The sequence below is a fragment of the Fukomys damarensis genome, unplaced genomic scaffold (genome assembly GCF_012274545.1).
Source record: "Fukomys damarensis isolate Sample0158 unplaced genomic scaffold, DMR_v1.0_HiC HiC_scaffold_37, whole genome shotgun sequence".
NCBI lineage: Eukaryota > Metazoa > Chordata > Mammalia > Rodentia > Bathyergidae > Fukomys > Fukomys damarensis.
Genome location: NW_022900949.1, coordinates 42,280,683 through 42,302,237, shown reverse-complemented (window position 1 = coordinate 42,302,237; position 21,555 = coordinate 42,280,683). Strand labels below are relative to the sequence as shown.

Sequence of the window (21,555 nt, the reverse complement as noted above, 5' to 3'; positions counted from 1 at the left end):
GAAAGACAAGAGATTGAGCCTTTTTATGACATGGATTTTACAGCATAACGAGGCAGCGTAATTTCCCATTCTCAGCAGCAAGTGCACTTTTTACACTAATTGCATAATTAGACATAATGTACTAATTGCGGTAATGGATGACAGTCAACTAAACTTTAACTTTAAAAACAGGGAGGCGTTGCTGGGGGTGATGACAGGGGCTTCATGTCCCCATGAGTTTTGTGAAGGGAAAACTTGCTAGCAAAAGCTCCCAGAAGCTTTCTCTTGGAGGTGAGGGATCAGGGAGTCACTGAGCCCTTCTCCCCTGGCCCAGGCTCAAGAGGACCCCAACAAGAGCCTGTGGCATGAATGTGGAGCATTCCCCTGGGAATGTAAGGATGTGGGATGATATGGGATGGGGAAAAATAGAGTTTTTAATGGGCCATGTCCTCACCAGTTCCAAGAAGCCAGACTAGGAGCCTGCTCCCACTCTCACACTACCTATGTGACCTGTGCAGGGCCAAATTGTAAAGACTAGGTTACAACCAGTCTTTGTGTGACCCCCTCTAGACAAAGCATGTATCCCAGGTAATCCCTACTCAATGTGAAGGTAATTATTTATGTTGTCACAGTGCACATCACAGTATACAAACCTGATTGTGACAGGACACCATATATAGCTAACTCATCATAGAACCAGCACACCACAACATGGTGGCAGTGTGGCCACGTGGGAGCCTCATGTGGCAGCTGGTGAATGCCAGCAGCTGATGAAGTCCATAGCCCGATGGCATGCCCCTGCCCAACACCAACTGTGCTCTGCAGGATCCAGGGGCCCCTTGCCCTTGTACTCCTGTAAGGCATGTCCCCAGAAAATGAGGCTGCCTGGGAGTCTCCCAGACACACACTATCCAGAGCCTGGTATTACCCAAGAGCAGCTAGGTTAGGGTCTTAGTGCACCCAGTGTAGGACACCCCCTCAAGGCCATCTGTGTATAGCCTGTTTTGGATCTGTCCAAAGTACTTTCAATGGGAAAGGAAACCCAGTGCCTGGCTACTCCATCGATCCTCCCATCTTCAAATGTGATTAGTGGTTATGTCAATGGCCTTGATGAAAACAGTAGGCTGGGTAAGCAGCCCGGTGGGCATGAAGCCAAGGGCCTAGTGCTGGCTCTGTGCTGCCTGGCTACAGTCCTGAATTGGTCACTACCCATCCTCCTAACTTCTTCCTGCCCCAGCTCAGGATTCCTGAACAGCATGAACCCCACCCCACCCCCAAAAAAGCTGCCCTGATCCCTGACATAGCCCGGTCTGGCAGGTGACCCAGTTCAGACCTCTTTGGGCTGTCGTCTCTCTGGTGTGTGCCCACTTGCACAAGACCCAGGAAGGCCTAGTCCACCATCTGTAGTCCACTGGCTATCCACCTTTTTAGGAGCCTGTTGGGCTGAGGGACTGGACAGTTCAGTTGCCCACCTGGCTGTTCCTCATGGCACCAGGAAGCAGACCCCAGGAGATGTGGTAAGAGGTAATATGGAGAGCAGTGCATGAGCCAGGGATGCTGGAGTACCTGGCTGAGCACCAAACTAAGCCTGAGCCTGAGCTTTTGAGGAGACAGACAGCAACAAAATTGGTCCTGTGTCAAATTTTTCTCATTCTGTTTTCTTTCTGATTTAATTTTCCAGAGATTAGGGCCCATTCACCTTCACTGCAGAGAGGGCCTTGCCTGTGTGTGCCTTCTTTCACTCCCAGGGTTGGTGGGGTTAGTGGATCAGGCTGCTTCTGCCAGGCCTCTGTCTCCTCCCCTGCAAAATAGCCTCACCTGCCACCTGTCCTTCAGCATCAGCCCTTTCAGGCCAGCTAAACCCTAATTCCTAAATGCAGGGGACAGAACTCCTGAGTGTGTCCTAAGACAAGGGCTTGGATCAGATAGACCCCATTTGGATTCCAGCCCTGCCTGGGACTTTACCTCTCTAGCTTTCAGAGTCCTGTGTGCTAAACGGTGATGACCAGAATGGACCCTCTTCAAGAGTTATCGGGGATCAGTAAGATCAAGTGTGTAAAACCAGGGTAGCCAGAGCCAACATTCCACTCCACAATAAATGGGTCATTTGCTCCTTTGGCTTCTGTGGCCTTTATTACCTTTTCCCAACCTCTCCCTTTTTTCCCTATCCTTGTGTAGCTGGGTGCTAGTTCAGGTGCACACCCCACTGCTGCTCACTTTCTGGGACTTTGAAAACTGCCCTCTGATAGGGGTCTGTCATGTCACTTGTTTTGAGGTCTTTTGTCTTCTGTGGTATCTGTCTCTGTGATCCTGGTATTTGCAGGGTGATAGATGCTTTATTCCCTACCACCACCACCACCCCATTAGGACTCTTGGGAGCTGTGGTAACAAGGCAGGATCCTTCTGCCCTGCCCAACTCCAGATTTCCTGTCCAAGATCACAGTTCCTCGGAGGATCCCCCAGGTTCACCTCTCATTTATATGGAGCCACCAAGAAAGGAAGAGGCTAGGAAAAGGGTTTGGGCCCCCTGAGGAGCCTTCAGCCCCCACAGAGTCTGCAGACCCCTAGGCCAGGATTTTGGCTGCACATGGCACTTAGTAAGAGTCGTTAGAGCTAAAAGAGGGCTTAGGTGGGAGCTAGCAATGAGAGGAGGGGAAAGATGGAGGGTCTTTTCTCCATAACTTACAGGGTGGATGCCTTCAAGGGTGAGTAGTGACTATAAGTACATCATACAAGATAGAAGAGCCAGGACCCCTGAGAATGAAGGGCTCCAAACAGCCTTCCAAATGTCTCTCTACTACCCCTGCACTCTCTGTTCCTTAACCCCTCTTTCCCCGTCTCCTGGCCACTCCCACATGCCCCCTGGCTCCATCCACTGCCCTGTCCCACCACGATCCTTCCATCCCACATTCTTTCCCAAGTAACAACTGACGTGTAGCAACAGACTGCCAGCCCCATTGCTCTCTCTGGCCAGTGGCCTGGGTAGAGTGGGGCCTTCTCAGACTGTGCTGCTGTAGGAACTATTGGATTTTTCCAGTTAACTCCCTGGGCCAAGGACACTGGTAGGCATGTGGTCCCACATGGTTGCTGAGGCTCTGCACTGCTATTCCCTGGCCTTTCTGCCCCTTTCCAGCTGGCCCCTGGGACCAGGGCTGGGGACTAGAGCTCCAGGAGAACGAGTCCTAGGTAGAGTCCAAGCTCTGGAGTTACCCTGAGCCCTCCTGGACTCCATGTAGGAAGCACTTCCCTGGACTACATCAATGTGGAGATGACCTATCTCCTGGGGTGGGGCCATCTGCTGGGATGTTTTGATTGGATCTCCCCAGGGCTCAGGGCTCGGCTCAGGGCCCACACTGAGGAATAGGAGAATGCTTTTAAAGGGCCAGGGATGTGGCTCAGTGGCACTGCACCTGCCTGGCAAGCACAAGGTCCTGAGTTTGATCCCTGGTACCAGAAAAAAAAGAAAGAGTGAATGCCTTTAGGTAGCTGGGACAGCTGGACAGGTCCAGAGGAATGGAGAGGAAAGGGTGAAGCACTAGGGGCCTGCCATTCAAGGACTTTCACACCTCAGACTTGGCTGACAGTTTGACGAGCCTGTGCCATTCTGAAATTCTGCCCTTGTCTCCCCAAAAACCCCTTTTGGCATATTTCCCTGCTTTCACTCTAGAAAGGATTTACATAGTCAGGGAAAGGTTAAAAGGAAACAGGAATGGCATGAGCAAAGGTATGGCAGTGGGATGGTGTTGGGACCCAAGGCTTGCAGGAATATGATAGGTCAATGGCCAGAGAAGTACCAGGTGCCAACAGAAGGGCACCATGGTGGGTCCTTTGGTAGAAGTAGAATGGGAAGAAAGTATGGCTGAGGCATCCATGGGCTCCAAGGGCTCACAACTTCAGGCAAAAGAGAGGAATCAGACCTGGGCTCCAGAGCTGTGCTCTTAAATGTGGAATTAGGCAGATGCCTCTGTTGAGTGTTCGTTGCACACTGATATGGTACTTGAGGAGAGTTTGCAAGGCGCTGGCCATAGCTATACCCAAGGAGTGGCGTCCTAATGTCTGGGCTTCCCTGTTATCACTGCTGAGGCTGAGGTGTTAGGGACAAGGACCAGATGGCTAAGGGATCAGAAAGGAGAATCTGGAGCTAGATGTGGGCAGATCCCAGGAGAGTGAGGCTGCCAACTCAGAAATGGAAGCAGATGCCTTTAGACAGCTCTAGGTGTGCAGCTCTAGCAGGGAGTAAGTGGGGGCAGGGAGGAAACTATGATTCTTTCCAAAGAATTATAGTGATCCTAAACAATAGCAGTAGCAACAATAGTACAGGGTTCTCAAGGCATGAATCAAATTGTCCTTGGCTGAAGAGGTGAGGATTGCCATTCTCTTTTAATATATTTGACACTGAAGGTTCAGAGATGGATGACTTTTGGCAAAATCTCAGCTTCCAAGACTTTGTGTCATCTGTCTGGGGCCCTGAGATGTGGCCCTTAGACCTGGAGATCTACTCTCTTTCCAGGCCCCGAGCCCCAGTCCAATCATCATGCCAGGCTGCAAGGGGCATGTAAGCCTTGGGAGAAATATCAGGGGACCCACTTAGTCCACATTGGATTCTGGGAATGACCTTCACAGGATAGCCTGTGAGGAAGCTCCAGGCAGCCTCCTCCTGGAGGAAGCCAGGCAGCCGCACCCCCTGCTGGCCCAAGAGGGCTAGGATGCTGCTCTGCATGATGGCTAGAGCTCATTCAAGGGGCTGTGGTCCAAGGTAGGGGAAGGGGATTTTTTTAATGTCCCCAAGCCCAAAAAAGATGGTTCGGGGGTACATGGGGCTTTGCCACTCATTCAATAGCCTTGACCTGTCCTCTCTCTAAGCCTCAGTTTCCTCAATATAAGGCACAGGTTCCCTGCATTTTTCTACCATCCCCAGGTTCCGACCTCTCCTCTCCCTCTCTCCATCACTGTCCTTATTCTGAGGGCCTCTGGATTGAGGCAGGGCCTGGGGCCTGGGGAATAGCCTGCCCCAGTGTCCCCTTAGGGTTCCATCCCTCCTGACCATGGAGCCAGGCCTACAACTTGCCCCCTGATTGCCACTGCTCTACAGGAAAAAACAACTTCACTACAAATTATTTTGTACTAAGAGAAGGACAAAAAAGAAAAGAGAAACTGGGAGGGGTGGGGGCGGTGGTAAGAGAAGATTGCCAGAGCCAGCTTCGTGTGGTGCTTTAACCCTTGGACTGCCAGGTGCTGGGTAGAGGCAGAGCAGGAACTTTGGCAGCATCAGCCCCTGCCCATCCCGTCAGATGACAGAAGCTTTATCTCCACCATCTTCTATCACTCAACCTTATCTCTCTCTGCATGTCTGTCTCTCATCAACTGCCTCGGTCACATCCTTGTCTCTGCTCATAATCTCTTATCTGTCTCCATATCCCTCCACTTCAACAGCCTGGCTCAGGCTGGTGACATGGTTCTGTAGTGGCAGCCCAGACTGTGACCTCTGCTGGTGAAAGAGCCACCTTGGGGCACAGACTCCTTAGGTCACCTGAATGCATACACAGACCTGGTCCAGCCTAGAGATATGCATGGGGCGATTAATGCATACATGCACACACACATACACACACACACACACACACACACACACACACACACACACACGATGCATACACACACATACACACGTGTACACACATAGGCCTCAGCTATAAACAAAGATGACTGAAGGAATCTGCTTCTAAGACCCATACAACTCCCAGACTATGTCTAGAGGACCTAACCCCACCCCATCCCGTAGGCACTCACATGTGCACACAGATGGTTGTGTTGAGTGGTATCACAAACACACACCCCATCAGATTAACACTGCCACATGTGCATGCGCACAGACCCATCCACTGAGGAGTTGGGATTGGCAGATTTATTCCCCACAGCCCACTCCCTCTTCTCTTATCCCTGCCCCCATATTTTATGCCATGAGTGACAGAGGAGCCCCCAGGGTACCCAGAACTTAGATACAATTTGTGCAGTATCCTGGAGCAGCAAATGGGGTATAGATGCCTGAGGCTATGGAGAGAGGTGGCTGTGTGAGCATGGCTGTGTGGCTATATAAGCATGTGTACTTGTGCAGGTGTCAGAGCATCCTCATTTTGGGATGAGGCTGTGTGGTATGTGCTTATTGGCTCTACCTCTCCCCGGTGCCCTGCCTCTTGCCTGCCATCCAGTTTACCCTTACTCCCTACTATTCTGAGCCACTTTAAATGACTCAGTAGGTGGTGCTTATGGTCCTTGAAGGGAGGATCCTGACATCCAGAGAAGTTGGTGACAATGTGGACCATCACCAAGAACTGCTGACCACCAACAGGTCAATACTGGGCCCTCATGCCATGCAAGCTATAGAGCCCCAGCACTGCCTTTCCCACAGACCAACCACAAGGCCACTGGACTCTGCTCTCTAAGCTGGGGGAAGGGCATGAAGGCTGAGCCAAGTTGAGCTGTGCGGAGACAGTATGTTGAGCCCTAGCATGGGAATGTGGGATCCTTTTGGCTTCACCTCCAACCTCTGCTTCCTTCTAGATCTACAAGGACAACCGGAACCTGTTTGAGGTACAGGAGAATGAGCCTCAGAAGCTGGTGGAGAAGGTGGCAGGGGACATTGAGAACCTATTGGACAGAAAGGTGCAGGCCCTGAAGGTAGGCTGGTGTATTGGCAGGAGAGCCATTAAGGGAGTATCCCTGACTGTGAGTGGGGCAGTGTCTCAATCCTCTGTCATTGCACAGCCCTTAGCCCTCTGAATTTAGGTGGGGCAGTCATCGGCAAGGCTGCACTCGTGGGTACTATGGGCGGCTATGACAGGAGCAGGACAGTTTTTATCAGGAGTCTGCTGCGTGAAGGAGAACATAGAGTCTCAAACCCAGGCATCTGTGCCCTTCTATCCTGTCAGGCCTGGGGTCCTTCCATTCCTCTGGGTATCCTGGTCTGTCTGTGGGTTGTGCTGTGGACAAGACAGTGCCCTGTTGATGGTGGAGTCTCTGTCCCTAGGGCAGGCTGCAGGCTTTGATGGGGAGGGACTTTGGGTGCCCTACAGAGAAGGCTATGGCTATATAAGGCTGGAGCCCCTGCTCTGCCAACTCTGGGCCTCAGTCTCTCCATTTATACTCAGGGAGGTTGTATCTGTTGTACCTGTCAGCCCCAAGGCTTAGGGGTTGTATGGAATACATGAACTTTTAGGTCCTGACAAAGTAGGCACACTTGCTACTCAGCCCCCTCCCCACTCAAACTGGAGGGTTAGGGCCCCTGGAGCTGGTGCTGGGTCAAGTATAAATAAGCAAGAAGCCTTAAAGCTGCCCCAGATCAGAGGCACCCCTGCGACTGCCCCAGCCTGTCAAAGCTGTGCCCCTTACCCAAGCTAAATAAAAAAAACAAAGTCTTGATAATTTCTACAACATGAATGACTCAAAGGCGTTGTACCAAGTGAAAGAAGCCAGTGATAAAAAGCCACATATCACGTGATCCCATTTCTGTGAAATGTCCAGAACAGGTGAATCCACAAAAATAGAAAGTAGATTTGTGGTTGCCCAGAGCTGCAGGGAAGGGGTGAGGGGATTTCTACTAATTGGTACAGGATTTCTTTTAGGGTGATGAAAATATTGTAACATTAGATTGTAACGGTGGTTGTACAACTCTGAATACACTAGCAGTCGCTGAATTATATACCTTATGTGAGTGAATTTGCTAGTATATGATGAATTATATCTCAATAAATCTGTTTTTTTTTTTTTTTTTAGTTGTTGTTGTTTTTGTTTCTTTTTAATGAGCAATTCCATGCATGCCATAGCCAGGCACAGGCCAGAGTTTAGGTAGTTTCAAGTCATGCTGCCACCCCCATCCCAGGCCATATCCAGGCCCCAAGACACAACTAGAGTCCCCTTCTCCAAGAAGCTGGGCCCTGCTGTCCCTCATGGGGTCCCCTGCCTGTCCCTGTGTGATCTGGGATCATGGAAGGGGGAGGCTTGCCTCCTAGGGCCAGGAATCCAGAGAAGATAGACTCTGAAGGCCTCCCACCAATATGGACGCAGAGGTTCCAGCCCCACCTGGCCCTCAGGATCTCCTGGGCATAGGTTTGGGGAGATAGTTGGGGGAACAAACTGCCCTGGGATGAAACAAAGGCAAGTCTGACAGCCCTACCCAAGCAGCACATTACCCCATATTGCCACATACATCCTTTCTCTTATTCTCTAGCTCCCTGTCTCTCCTTGATTTGCATGCTTGCTTCCTAGCTTCGCTGTCCTACGCCCAGTTTACAGAGTACAGTATCCCCAGAGCAACCTTGAGTTGAAAGCCAAGGAATATGCAGGAAGGAGCATCCTTAAGGCCATGGGTCTGCTGCTCCTGGGCTTTAGGACTGGTTGTTTTGGCAGAGGGCTGCTGAGTGGTGGCAGTGACAAATAACCATCCCTGCACACAGGGAGCCCAGGGCCCAGCCCCCTGCAATCCTCTTTAGGAACCATGTGCTGGAGTCTTTCCCCAGCCCCTTAACCCAACTCGAAAGGAATAATCAACCCTGGTGATTTGGTGTGAGGCACCAGGTGCAGCCAGAAACCTAAAATCCTGGTCTTAACCCTCTCCCATACCCTGTAAGGCAGGACAGGAGTCTGTCTCCTTTCCATGCATCTACGGCCCAGCCCATGGCCTGGTACCTGGTCAGTACTTAATAATGTTTGATAGGAAAATGATAGAAAAGGCACACTGCCATGATGGGGAGGACCTGTTCACTCATTTCACCGAGGGAAAAACAGAGATGCCATGTGTCAAGACAGCATACAGCAGAGCTAGGATTTGAACCCAGGTCTGTCTAACCCTGAGCCAGGCCCCAACTCCCCACATTGCTCTAGAGATGTTCACTGAGCCACTGCTCTCGCCCTGCCAGTACTCTCCTTTCCATTGACCCCTCCTGCTACTGCATCTCCTGGATCCTGGCCCATAAGACCATCCTGTCCATTTCCTCAGAACCACCCTACCCACTCCTTGGGCCTAATTGTTCACAGTGAGCTTTGATCTTCATTAGGTTTTAAATTTGCTTTTAATCAAGTTATGGTCCCTTTCTTCTTTTCCATGTCTGTTTGCAGCCTAAGTGCACAAGGAGGGAGGGCTTCTGCCCCATCCCCCATGCATTGTTCCTTTCTCCCTAGACCCCATCCAGTAATCCAATTTAAATCCCTTACTCTGGTCTGGAATTTTAATTTGGGCCTTGCAAAGAGGGAGCTAAGCAACACAGGGCAAAAGTTCATTGTCTCCTCTAATTGAGGACAATAAGATGTTTCTCCAGGCTGCTCAGCGCAGTTTCCAGGGCCAAGAGTCAGGTAGAAGCAGGCCAGATCAGGGCCTTGCAATACAGACAAGAACCGTCCCTAGGCCCAGCAAGCCTGCTGAGCCCTCAGCTTTGGTCACGTGGAGGGGAACTGTCTTGGCACTTCCCCTACCCAAGGAGGTGGGCCTCTGAGCCAGGGCCTGCTCTCATAGGGTCTTGAGTCCCAGGAGAACAGGAAGACGCTGAAATTCTATGGCATACCGTGGGCAAAGTTGGACCCAAATCAGCACATTCCTGTCCTCTCAGCTAGAGACTTGGCACATGGCCCCTTTCTCAGAAAGGTCATCTCTTCACTGTTATATTCCTCCCTCCATCTAGTCCCCAACATTCACTGCTGGCCTACTCTGTGACAGGCACTGTGCTGGAGTGCCATGGGGAAGGACAGCCTTGTTCCTGCCTTCATGGAGCTCCCATATCAGTCCCTTCCCAGGCCCCAGTTTTATCTATGTAAAAGAGACACAAAAGCCAGATACAACAGGCTGTGAAATAGAAGGATCATTTGAGCCCAAGATAGTTAACACAGCAAAAGCTCATCTCAAAAGAAAAATAAAATACACACCCGCACAGAGAGAGAGAGAGAGAGACCAGCAGCCTCTCAGCTAGAGTCCATCATTCATAAAGGCCACAGTCTGTACAGTATCCTTGAAAATCATACCACCTACAGCACCATCCCTAGCACTTTTGCTGTATGGCTCAGAGCCATGTGCCATGGGAGGGGGCATAGCCTTGGAGAAGATAAAAGTAGCCCCTTGAAGAAGTTCTTAGCCTTCTCTTTGGGACAAGACTAAGGGCATTGTGGCTCAACAGGCTTATTTCCTAGAAAATGGGAAACTCAGGACCAGGGTGGCCAGGTTAGAGCAGGTTTCTGAGGACATCAGTGCAGAAGCTGGGATCTAAGAAGTCTTTTTCTCTTCCAAACCCCAACAAGTAGAGACAGTGGAGAGGCCTGGCTGTGACGCCAGGACCTCCAGCCATGTTTACATCAGGTCCCATGCATTGTCCCAGGGGCCAAGACCTCTCCAGATACTTCGCCTTTGCCCCTTTGCCATGCTTTTTAGCCCTGGTTGTAGTTGGAACCAGCTGGGGGGCTTTTAAAAGCTGCACCTCAGACCCAGTATTTCAGATTCTCCAGAGGTGCCCCAGGGCATCAGTGTTTTTCAGTGCTCCACAGATGATTCTTTGTAGACTCAATCTTCCCTTAAAATGGCAGAAGTAATGAGTGCCCACCAAGTGCCAGGCCTAAGATGAACCTGAATGCTCCTGATTGCCCACAAATTACTGTGTTACTTCTTTTGCTTCTGTTTTCCATGTGAGGAACTGAGCCTTAGGAGAGATCCTGTAGTAAATCCAGACTGTAAGCTGGGCGTGGTGGTGCATGCCTGTAATCCCAGCACTCGGGAGGCTGAGGCATAAGGATCGCTATGAGTTCAAAACCAGCCTGGGCTACACAGTGAGTTCCAGAGCAGTCTGAACTACATACCTGTCTCAAAAAACTAAAAACAAACAAACAAAACCAGACTGTAGATTCAGGCTGCTCTCACCCATAGAAACGTTTCCCTGACACTGCCCCCTTCTCTTTGCTAAGATCAGTGGCCACATGGTGTTTGTTGTTCTCAGGAGAAAGGGCTGAGGAAAGAGAATATGGGCACTGGTCTTAGACATGGGGCTGGTGTTGGATGACCTAGTGACCTTGGTCAAGTCCCTGTTTCCTCAGTTTCTTACTTGGGCAGCAAGCAGCCCTTTCTCAGTGCCAGCAGGCTCACATGGATGGAGCAAGGAAAGGTGCCTTGGTTCTTGGGGCTCCAGTGGGCAGCATTCTCACCCTCCAAGGCCTCTCTGGGGAATGAGCATCATTTAAAAAGTAAAATTAAAAACCCTTCTTCTACACACAGCCGCCCTGCTTTTGCTGCTAATGGCCACTTAACCCAATTAAACTGATGCATTGTTGGCAGTGTGGCTGGGTCTGTTCAGGAATGGGCTCCAGGCTGGGTGATCAGAGGAACAGGAGGTTAGTGCCGGGGCTGTGAGGCAGCCAGCTCCCTGGGTCAGAAGGGAGAACATCCACAGTTCTGGCCCACTCACTGCTCCCTCTGAAGCTTTGTCAGCACAGGGTTTCTTGGCCTTAGATGCATTGAACAGGATAAATCCTAGTTTTGGGGACCTGCTCTGCACTGCAGGGCATTGGCAGCATCCTCGCTTCTACCCACTAGATGCCAGTAGCACACCAAAAATGTCTCCAGGTGTTGCCAGATGTTCCTTGGGAGGCAGAGTTGCCTCAGTTGAAAGCCACTGGTCTAATGGTACAGAGAAATGTAACTACAGTGAAGAGACATCCCCAAAGCAAGGACTGCAGTGAGGTACAGATGCGATAAGATAGCCTTAGCAGGAAGAAGATCCCTTCAGTCCAAAGGAACAATCTAGAAGGCTGCCAGAGGGTGGCAAGGGGCAAAAGTTGGATGCTGAGGCAGCTGGAGGCCAAGTCATCTGAGTCATTCATTGACTGGTGTATTCATTGGCCCCAGGAGGACCAGGCCACAGGTTTCACCTACTGCCAATGCCTGAGCTGGAGTAGAAGCCTTGTCAACATTTATTGAACAGATGCCAGAGCCATTGCCCCTGGTTCTGGTGGAGCCCAGCCTCTAGGTCTGACTGTAGCCTTGGAAAGCTCTGAAAGGTACAGTAATGATGGGCTGACAGACAGGGGATCCTGTAACACACCATGCCTCCGCCCACCCTTCTCTGAGCAATTAAAAGGTGTTTATGTGGGGCTAGCAATGGCTTCTGCCTCCCTTCCATTATGAACATTAAGAGATCTTGACCCTTCCACTTTCCCGCTCTTTGAAAGGAGCTACAGACACGTGGAGCCAATTAGGCACACACATGGGCGCCAAGGGCCTGAGCAGCCTTTTCTCCCTGATTGCAGCATTTACAGCTGATTATTCTCCCCTCACCCAAACAGTGCGGCTGCTTCCTGGCAAGGTGCCACCCAGAGGAGCTGGCTGGGGGGTGGAGGGGGCAGAGTCAAAGAAGCATTGGATTAGTAAATGGGCATCCATTGAATACCTACTGTGTGGGAGTCCTCCACAGGGAGAGCTTCCCAGAGGGAAGTAAGGCCTGGGACATCAGTGGTGAGTGCCCAGGAGAGGCAGGGAGTGTGAGGTGGCAGAGAACCACCATCTATGAATGGAGGTCAAACAGGGCTCTGCAGAGGAGCTGGCCTGAATATGTCTAGTTGGGAAGGTAAACTGCTCACCAATTCCACACACCCAGCAGTCCTTGGCACCAGTTGGCATGAGCCTTGGACAAAAACGCACTGCCCCAGCAGCTGGTGGGCATACGTGTAGGGACAGCCTCCCGTGCCTGCATCTCTGTCAAGTGGCTAGGGATCCCTTGAAGGCCTCCAGGCTGGGCTGGCAGGGTAGAGCCAGCCTCCTGGAGACTTGGAAAGAGACAGTGCAGGTAAGGCATGGTTAAGGCAGAGGAAATACTAACCCCTCATCTTCACCCACTTCCTGAACTAGTGGTCATCATCAGACCAGGGCCTGGCTCAAGCCTACCAGGCCCAGGAAGGGTGAGGTTCTGGATTGGTCCTGGGCCCTCACTTGGGACCTCTTCCAAGATGCAGGGGCCCAGGAGGGCTCAGAGGAGCTGTGGTATTCCTCAACATCTCGTAGCCAAAGGAAGAGTCTCGGGGAAACTTGTCTGAGGCCCGCAGATCACATACTTGCTGCTGAGTTCTCCGCAGTGGCTGAACGAAGAGGAAAAGGACTGAATGCAGATAGCACAAATAAGTGCCAGGGGTCAGCCTGATAGAAGAGACCATCCCTGGGTCCCCTCCCTCCCCCGAGAAGACCTGCACCAAAGGGGGCCCCCCTGCTTTGCCCACCTCTCTGGGAGTCCTAGCTGGCACAAAGGAAACAGATACTAGGAGGAGAAGGCAAAGGGCCTGCAGGTGCCACAGAGACAAACCAGATTAATTTAGGATCAGAGAATTAAGAAACCTAATTGAGTTTTAATAGTGTCTGGCCCTTTGTTCTGAACTTCTCCAGTGTGAGGGGTGGGGGAGGGTGGGTATGTGCTGGCCAAGCTGAACCCTCCTTCCAGGGTCCCAGACTTCAAGGAGATGGGCAGCAGGCTATGGGGTATCAGTGTGCAGAGAGCAGCTAACATGGAACAGGCAAGACTATGAAGCCAGCCTACAGGGGGTGACATGTGAGCTGAGCCTTAAGAGGCAGGTAGAATTTTCAAAGAGAAAAGAAGAAGGCATCTATCTCAGCAGTTCCCAACTGAGCACTGGTCAGCGGTGAGAGTGAGTCCTGATGAGATGATCAGTGGGGATTGGGAGGGAGGCCCAGAAGGTGCAACCTGTGCTTCTGTTTCCACTGCAGGGAGAGGGGAGGTGGAGGTGAAGAAGGCAGGGGGCAGGGTTCACTGCCTGAGTTTTGGAGTCTTTAAGGATTGTGTGTCTTTAAGCATGGACTTCTCAAAGCATGGCTCTGGGAGCATCCGGTTGCCTCTCACATCCAATTTTCTGTGCTTTAAGATTCTAACAGCAAGCAGAGCCTCCCCTGCCTATAGCAGTGGACACTCATGGGGGAAGGGAGCCAAGCTTAAGTGTGCTGTTGCAGAGGTGGTATCACAGGCCCAGTTCCGGGTTGGCAGGCACAGAGGTGTGAGAGCCCTCAGGCCCCCAGGGATCCCTCAACTGTCTTCCCCAAGTCTGGGACTGGCTCAAGTGCCCAGCAGAGGTTTCCTGGAGTCCGTTGACTGGCTCATCCAGTCATGGGATACCAGGTGCCTCAGGGACCCTTGCTTCAGTCTCTGTTTCGTCAGCATTGAACACTTACTGTATGCTCAGGGTAACAGTGATGTGATCCATGCCACGAAATTTGGAGCCAAGGGCTAAGCCTAGGGAACCTGGGGGAGGATTTAGCCTGGCAGCCGGGAGGGAGTGGCAAAGTGCAGAGGCCAGAAGCAGAGACGTGGGTTTGTGCATGGCAGCAAAGGCAGGCATTTGCATGTCTGCAGTGGTAGGTCTTGCCTGCTGGCCTGGCTCTGCAGGATGCAGGCACAGGCGCACTGTGAGGAGGTTCTTGAGGCAGAGCCATATATGGAACTCCTTGGTTCTGAGACCTTGCCCAGTGAACACAAGAAGAACCTGTGGCAATGAATCCTGCTCAGATAGGTGTATCATGGCAAACAGTGCCTGTGGCTGGGTCCTTGACTTCACCTATCTTATGCTGCAAATCCTACTCAAACTTGAGCAGCCTCATGCTTTCTGAACCTATCCAAGTGTGGCCTTACAGGTCTGTCATCAGAGTTGGTACCTGGGCTTGGTGCCTCTGATTGAGGAAGGAGTACTCCTGGGGGATCCCCTGATTTAGGCTGACCCATGGCCTGCCAGTCCTGACTCTCTGTGGGCCACACCATCCTGGCTTTTCTGTGTTCTTGCTCCAGGCAGTCTTGGGGTTTTCGTTTGAGAGCCTGGTCACGGTTGCCCGCCCTCTATTGTAGCCTGCCTGTGTTTGCCCACTCTATTCCTCAGCGAATGGGAGTCACATCATGTTTGCTATGTCAACACCAGCTGGAGCCCAGTTAGAATGATAGCTGAAGTTATGAAGCCCCATGCTCCAGCTGCTTGGGTGCCCAAGGTCCAGCCCCTCCCCAGGCAAGATTAGGGTCGATGGGCAAATGGGCAACTCCTCACCTGTGACCTATTTACCCCCAGGACTGCCAGGAGTGGGCTGCACAGTGTCTGGAACCTGCAAGGGTAGTCCCAGACTGGAACAGGATTTAGAAAGGGTCAGCAGGAAAGGCAGTCTCCCCAGACACAGCCCAAGGACATCCTGGCAGAGGCATCCTTCAAACCTTTGAAAGCAAAGTGCAGGTCTTCCTCAGCCCTCTGTCAGGATCCCTTTGACCCCTCCCTTCCAGCCCTAGCCTGTGTCTGTCTAGCAGGGTCTCAGGAGAGGAGGACTGAGCAGTCAGGTGGGTAGCCAGATGAATAAACAAGTAGGCAGCAAAGCAGGAGCAGGCTGGGTGGTGGGGACTCCAGAAGAGAACTCAAGGAGGCCATGAACCAGGAAAGTTGACACCCACACAAGTGCAGGCCACAGGGAGCCCTAGGGAGGTGGCTGAGTGTGGCTAGCACAGACAGGTGAGGAAACTGGACCAGAGAGGAGGTCCACCTATAGGAACTGGGGTGTTCAAGGTGAAAGCCATCATGGTTGTCAGAAAAAGCAGTGAAGTGAGAAGTATCAGGATAAGGGAGGCAGCAAGGGGTTCTCTGAAGAGGATAAGGGAGGGGAGTCCATGGAAGCTGGTGCTGAGGAGTGTGGATGGATGAAGGTGGCACATAGGGCAGGGGATTTTGGGCAGACACAGCCTGAGAAGACTAAGGAAAGTAGTAAGTGGGTAGCACTTCCCACCTGCCTGCTGCCCTCCCTAGGAGGCAAGGCAGTAAAGTAAGCTTACAGGGGAAAATGCACAGTCTCAGGGGTGGAAGCACATGGCCTTTCATGTGAACTCACATCCCAGTGTCCTGTGCAAGCTTAGCATCACCTACATGCACCTGCCTGGAGTTCTGCGCAGCCTGTGCTTTTTGAGCTTGTATAAACTCTTGGCTGCCAGTCCTGGGGGACCTCAGGGTCCAGCTTGGATCTGGTTTTTAGATGGGCTTCAGGGTCCCACATCATCTTTTTGTGCACCTACAGTGCTAAGTGCCAAAGGATTGGGGAGGAAGGTGCTATGGAATGCGAGGAGCATCCTGAGCTGATGTGTTCCCAAACCCAGCCATGTGGGGGTTGGGACAGCCCTGTCCCCAGGGCCAGCAGGTAAGTAACGAGCACTTGAAGAGAATAAAAGTGCATCTCTTACTCGGCCTATGGACAATAATGACAGCCCATCTTTGTGACTTTGACCTAAATAGGGACACTGCTTCCCCCACTTCCCAAGGCCCAGTCAGGAGTGCCAGGGGTTCCACAATCTCCCAGTGATGACTCTGACCTTTCTGTACTACCCATGTACATACCTGGGCCTCCTTTTATCAAATATTCTTCTGTTAATCTCCTCTTCTGTGTGACTACTGCGTAATCAGCTCATATTGCAAGATATTACATCTGTCATATTTTCTCCTCACTTTTTTTCTACTCCCAGGAAAGGGCAGAAGATTTCTGGATATGGGACCATCTCATACGTCTGCTCTGGTATACAGAACCCAGACGCACTGACATGCCTCCTCAACACAGGTCCCAGCCCCAGCTTGGTGTGTAGATGAAGACAGTGGGTTAACCCTGATGGTGTCAGAGCCCTCCCAGTACCAAGAGGCCCTAGGCCAGGTGCCTATGCTCCCATCTCACACATAGAGACTGTTCAGACCCAAGCTGGGTGCAGACTAATGCAATACTTAGTGATGTTGTTAACTCACAGCCTGACACATGGTGGGCATACGTGTAGTGGACAGGCTGGGCACAAGTAGGCAGAGGTGAGAAGCAGGATTGCCTCTGTAGTTCAGCTGTCAGGCAGGGGCAGTGGACTGTGGATGGTGTACATGTAGAGCCCCCTAGTGGATTAACATTTGGTCCAGGCCTTGGCCAAGCCTGGGGCACTAGGCCTCATCTTCCTCCTTGGGAGCTGGAAAACATCTGCCCTTTCCACTCCCAGACATGGGTCCAGGCAAAGGGAAGAGTGCCCCAGTTTAAGCTGTTTTAGTCTGAACTTGGTGCTGCCCTGACCCTGCCATTCCTGCCAATCTCACCACCATTCTCCAAATGGAGATCCAGAGGCTGCACCTAGGCCTCACCTGCACAGGGACCCTGTATCGTGCAGAGCCTGTTGTGATGGTACAACAGCTAGGCTGCTGGAAGATGGCACAGAGCCCTCTACTGGTGTGGCCTACTTTCCTGCTTTCCCTACAACTGTCTCCCTACCTTTCCTTGCAGAGACTCCCTCAGGACGTGAATTCTTTTAAACATTTAATGAAAAACATTTTCCTTTCTCCCTCTAAGGTTTGCTTCCCTGTGATTTTCCTCTGAGAAGGAAAAATGGAGGAAGGGGTGGCAGGTGAGGAGTGGCACTCACACCTCCTTGGGTCTCAGTGGTGGACCTGGAGTACCAGGTTGTGGCCCTGGAAGAGGCCACCAGCCACCTTCTGCCCCAAGCCACCCTGTGTGGCTTCCCAGCTTGCCAGCAGAGGCCTTTCCAAGAATTTCTACCCTGCATATCATACTAGATGTTAGGAATGGCACCAGCTCCTGAAGGCCCTTGTGTACCACCATCGCATCACATCCCAAATAGTCACTCAAGGACACAGCATGTGCCTATTAAGTAAGCCAGGGCTGTCCTGAGTAGAACGTGTCCCCTGCTATTAACTTTAGTGGCCTTGGGGTCACACCTGAGCCCAGTGATTGCAGGTGGGGGAAGTACACACAAGGTTACGTTTCAGATGGGATACAACCTATGGCTGGTGTCTTGGGCCTCAAGGTCAAGGCACCAAACTGGGTCACCAAAGTTTCACATTGTAGAATTCCCAACTCACAGCTCATGGGCATAATGTCAGGTTCTAGCTCGCAAGATCTGGGTCCCAGGTATGATGGGGACATAGATCCTTGACATAGGAAATGAGAACAGCATCTCTAATCCTGGGGCTGGAGGAGGCTGCCTATCTCTCTCTCCCAAGAAGTGGCCATTAGCCTATCCCTGACTCTGAAGGGAGATGCCACCATGTCCTCAGGTCCCAGTTTTGGAGTTGGAGCCTACTATGGTAAATATCTGGAAGTTCTTCCTTGTGTCACAAGCCCTCCTATGGTGGTCTGAGCTTTGCCCTACCTCTAGAGAACTTCAGCCCTGGCTCCCTCTCCTGTAGTCCTCCCTGACCTACGAGATGGGATTGAATCACCATGGGCTATATTCTTGTCGCCTCCCCCATACCTCCACAGGATGAGCAGCTCACTTGAAAGCTTCCAGGCCCAGCCCCCCAAGCCCTCCCTCAAACTCAGACTCATCTGACAGATTGCTCTCCCCCACCCTCAGAGCAAAGGTCAGGACACCCTCCCTTCTCCCAAATGCTTAAGGACTCAGGACTCCAGCAAGACACAGCTAAGAAAGAGGAAGAGGACACCACCCCTCCACTTCACTGCCCCTCATCAGCCTACAGCACCAGCTATGGACATGGCCAAGAGGCCCCAGAAAAGGCGCTAAAATGGAAGTGTCAGCCCTGGGGACCTGCATCTAGGGGCCCCACACTTGTTCTCCAGGCTGCCTTTGATGTCCCTCCTGAGATTCCCTGCATGTGCCCTGTTTCACAGACCCCACAGCCCCCCAAGCTGGCCCTGGAAGTGCTCAAAGACCCATCTCCACAGAGGTGGATGGGGCTGTGGTAGGATTTGGGAGTGGGTAAAATTAGAATGGGCTAGGAGGAAGGGCAGTCAGGCCACACAAGGACACAGCACAAAGGACTGAGTGGAGTGGGGACAGTGTAGGATAGAAAGGGTAGAAAGAGAAGTGGGAGTTCGAGCGCTGGTACCAAAAAAAAAAAGAAGAAGAAGAAGAAGAAAGAGAAATGGGAGCCTTGAATGCCAGACATAGGGATTGGGACCTTGGGCCCTAGAAGCCCTAGCAACCCTCAAGTAAAGCAAGGATGTTACTGGCTCATTTTTCAGACATGTCAGGTACCTCTGCTGGTACATGTGTCCTGGGCTACCCATTGCTGGTAGTACCTACCTCCTCTATAGGTATTCTGTGGCTCTGAGAATGACAGGGTGGGTTGATTGTAAGAGAAGAGCCTGTGTATCCCCCACTGGATGGGGGCAGAAGCTCTTCTGGCCACTAGGACAAGTATCATCCTGCCTCTCCCAGAACTGCCATCCCTCCTGCCTGCTCTTCTGTGAGCCAATGAATTCCAAACCTGCTAAGAGCAGGGATGGGGTGGCTCTTCCTCCTTCTGCAGCACATCTTAGCCCTCCCTAAACCTCATCATGCCAGCCTCCACTCACCCATTCATTCCCCAAGTATACACCAAGTATCTACTGTGTGCTGGACCTTGTGCTTGCTGCTGTGGACACCACAGTGACAGACAGACCTGGTACTGCACTCCAGGACCTTGTGGTCCTGATGGGAAGCAGAGAGCAGATCAGTAATGTAAGACTGTATAATGGAGTGTCAGAAGGCTTTCAGAGAACAAAGCAGAAGAGAAGAAGGTGTCCATGCTCCTGTCCCACATCCCTAAGTGCGAACCTAGTAGGGGTGAAGGCAGTGAGGAGGAGCTTCCTGAGGATCTATGAGGTCTCCCTCCATATTGCCTAGCCCTGCTCCCGCCGGAAGCCCAAGTGAGCAGCAGCCTCCCACAAGCTATGCAGGAATCTATCCCATGCCCAGCAGGACATACCAAGGGATGCCTGTGAGCAGGTGGTAAGAAGTACAGGGTGGGCACAGAAGGCTGCCTGGATCTTCCTGGGTTCCTCAGCTGCAGGCTACCCTGAGCAATTGCTAGTGTCAGCAAAAGAAATTCTAAGTGCCCTTCAGGGTTTGCGGGGGCTGATGTATTGCTGGAACATGCAGGAGTAGAGTCAGACATGGTGCTGAATAGATATGCATGGCCTCCTACCAGGCTCCTACTGCCAGCCCCAATGTTTCTCCTGCCTTCCTGCAAATCTCTATTCACATTTCTCAACCCTCCAGCCCTGCCTTCTGTCTTCTTTCCCCTTTCCAATTCCTTTTGTCCTCCAGGAGCATTTCAATAGCATATCCAACTGGCAGGCTCCCAGAGGTGAGCCATACCCTAAGCTCCATATAGACCCAGTCTTAACCCAAGGAGGGACAGAGAGGGATCAGGCCCCAAGTGGGAATCCTTGTAAACCAGCTTGACCTCTGCCTCACTGTAACCACGGCTGTGATGGGTGCAAAGTAGGAAGACTAAGCTGGAAGAGGCCCAGACAGAAAGGCCTGAGTTAGGCACTGGGAACTGAGTTAGGAGAAGAGGGGAACAATTGCAGAGGGGGAACAGCATTCTGAGCAGAAGGAATGGTATATGCAAAAGTATGGAACTGTGAGAGTATATCATAACAAGTCAACATTTACTGAGCCCATCTTATGCATGCAAGCATCTGTATAGCCATGGTCCTTACATTCACTCATTCTGTCACCAAATAATTACCAAGTGCTGGGCATGGGGCCTGCCAGGATGAAACAAACAACATTGTCCCTGCTTCTGAGAGTGGGCAGCCCATTGGGAAATTGCAGGACTGAATAGTGAAGTCTTTGATGAGGAAATAGGCACAACAGGAATCTAGAAGAAGGACATGATAGTCATACAGGCCCTGCAGGATCCCTGAGGAGGTGTATGATGGAAGAGATAAGAGCACTGTGCAAACCTCAAGGAGGGGTCTGGCTAAGACTGGGGCTTATTTTTCACAATTTTTCTTTCATTTATCAATATTTGATACTTGGTCTTCAGAGGTCCTCATAGCTATAGGGCTCTTGGCAACCCAAGTCTGTGTCCTTCAGTGTTCAGACAGTAAGTCTATAGCCCTGGAACTTGAGTCTCCAGAATACCTGTTTCCAGGAGTATAATTTATTAGAAAGGCTCATCCATAGCCAAACCATACCCTGGACTCACACAGAGCTCAGGTCTTTCTGCACACTACCTCCTACAGACCAAAGGTAGAATTGCAGGCCCAGGAGGCTCCTTTTTGGGCAGAGCCAGCCTGGCTGGACTCCCTCAGAGCTAATCCTGTTTCTTTCTCAGGCCAGCAGGAACAACTGGGGCCCTTATACATTGGGTTGGCCCTCTGTCCCACCAGAATGGCAACATAATTCCTAGCTTGTCCAGCACCCTACTCGTTGTGAAAATGGAGGGTGTCAGCTCCCTGATCTGTGTTCTTAGGGAGGCCTTTCTGCAGGAGGTATCATGCACAGCAGCAGGACCAGTGGCTGCCTTTCCCCCCTCTTCGGTGACCCTGAAGCCATCAGTAGTTTAAAATCTCTTCATTTCTAAATAAAATGATTTGTTAATTTGAGTGAGTGATGGCCACTCGTCCAAGCCTCTTTGCAGGCCCAGGAACAGCTTGTGGGCTCCCGGAGCCCCATGCTGCAGGCCTGGTGCAGACTTGGAGGGGTTGTTTTCGATTTAAATGTGAATTGAATGAGGAGAAAAATGTTTCTCTTGGCAATTCCATAGGAGCTCGCTCTTCTGACAGATGTTGAAGTTTATTATCCCATCGGG

The 21,555-nt window shown here is 51.5% G+C and overlaps 1 protein-coding gene and 1 long non-coding RNA gene across 9 annotated transcripts in view; one reads left to right on the top strand and one right to left on the bottom strand.

The window, feature by feature from the left end:
- Cacna2d2 (calcium voltage-gated channel auxiliary subunit alpha2delta 2) overlaps positions 1-21,555 on the top strand; it is a 102,674-nt gene that overhangs the window by 31,833 nt on the left and 49,286 nt on the right. For all 8 annotated transcript variants that reach the window (XM_010615468.2, XM_033759319.1, XM_010615467.2 and 5 more), the window contains exon 2: positions 6,541-6,657. In XM_010615468.2, coding sequence (XP_010613770.1) covers positions 6,541-6,657 — 117 coding nt within the window. The remainder of the gene's footprint in view (positions 1-6,540; positions 6,658-21,555) is intronic.
- LOC104856211 overlaps positions 1-21,555 on the bottom strand; it is an 80,082-nt gene that overhangs the window by 31,758 nt on the left and 26,769 nt on the right. The window lies entirely within an intron of this gene.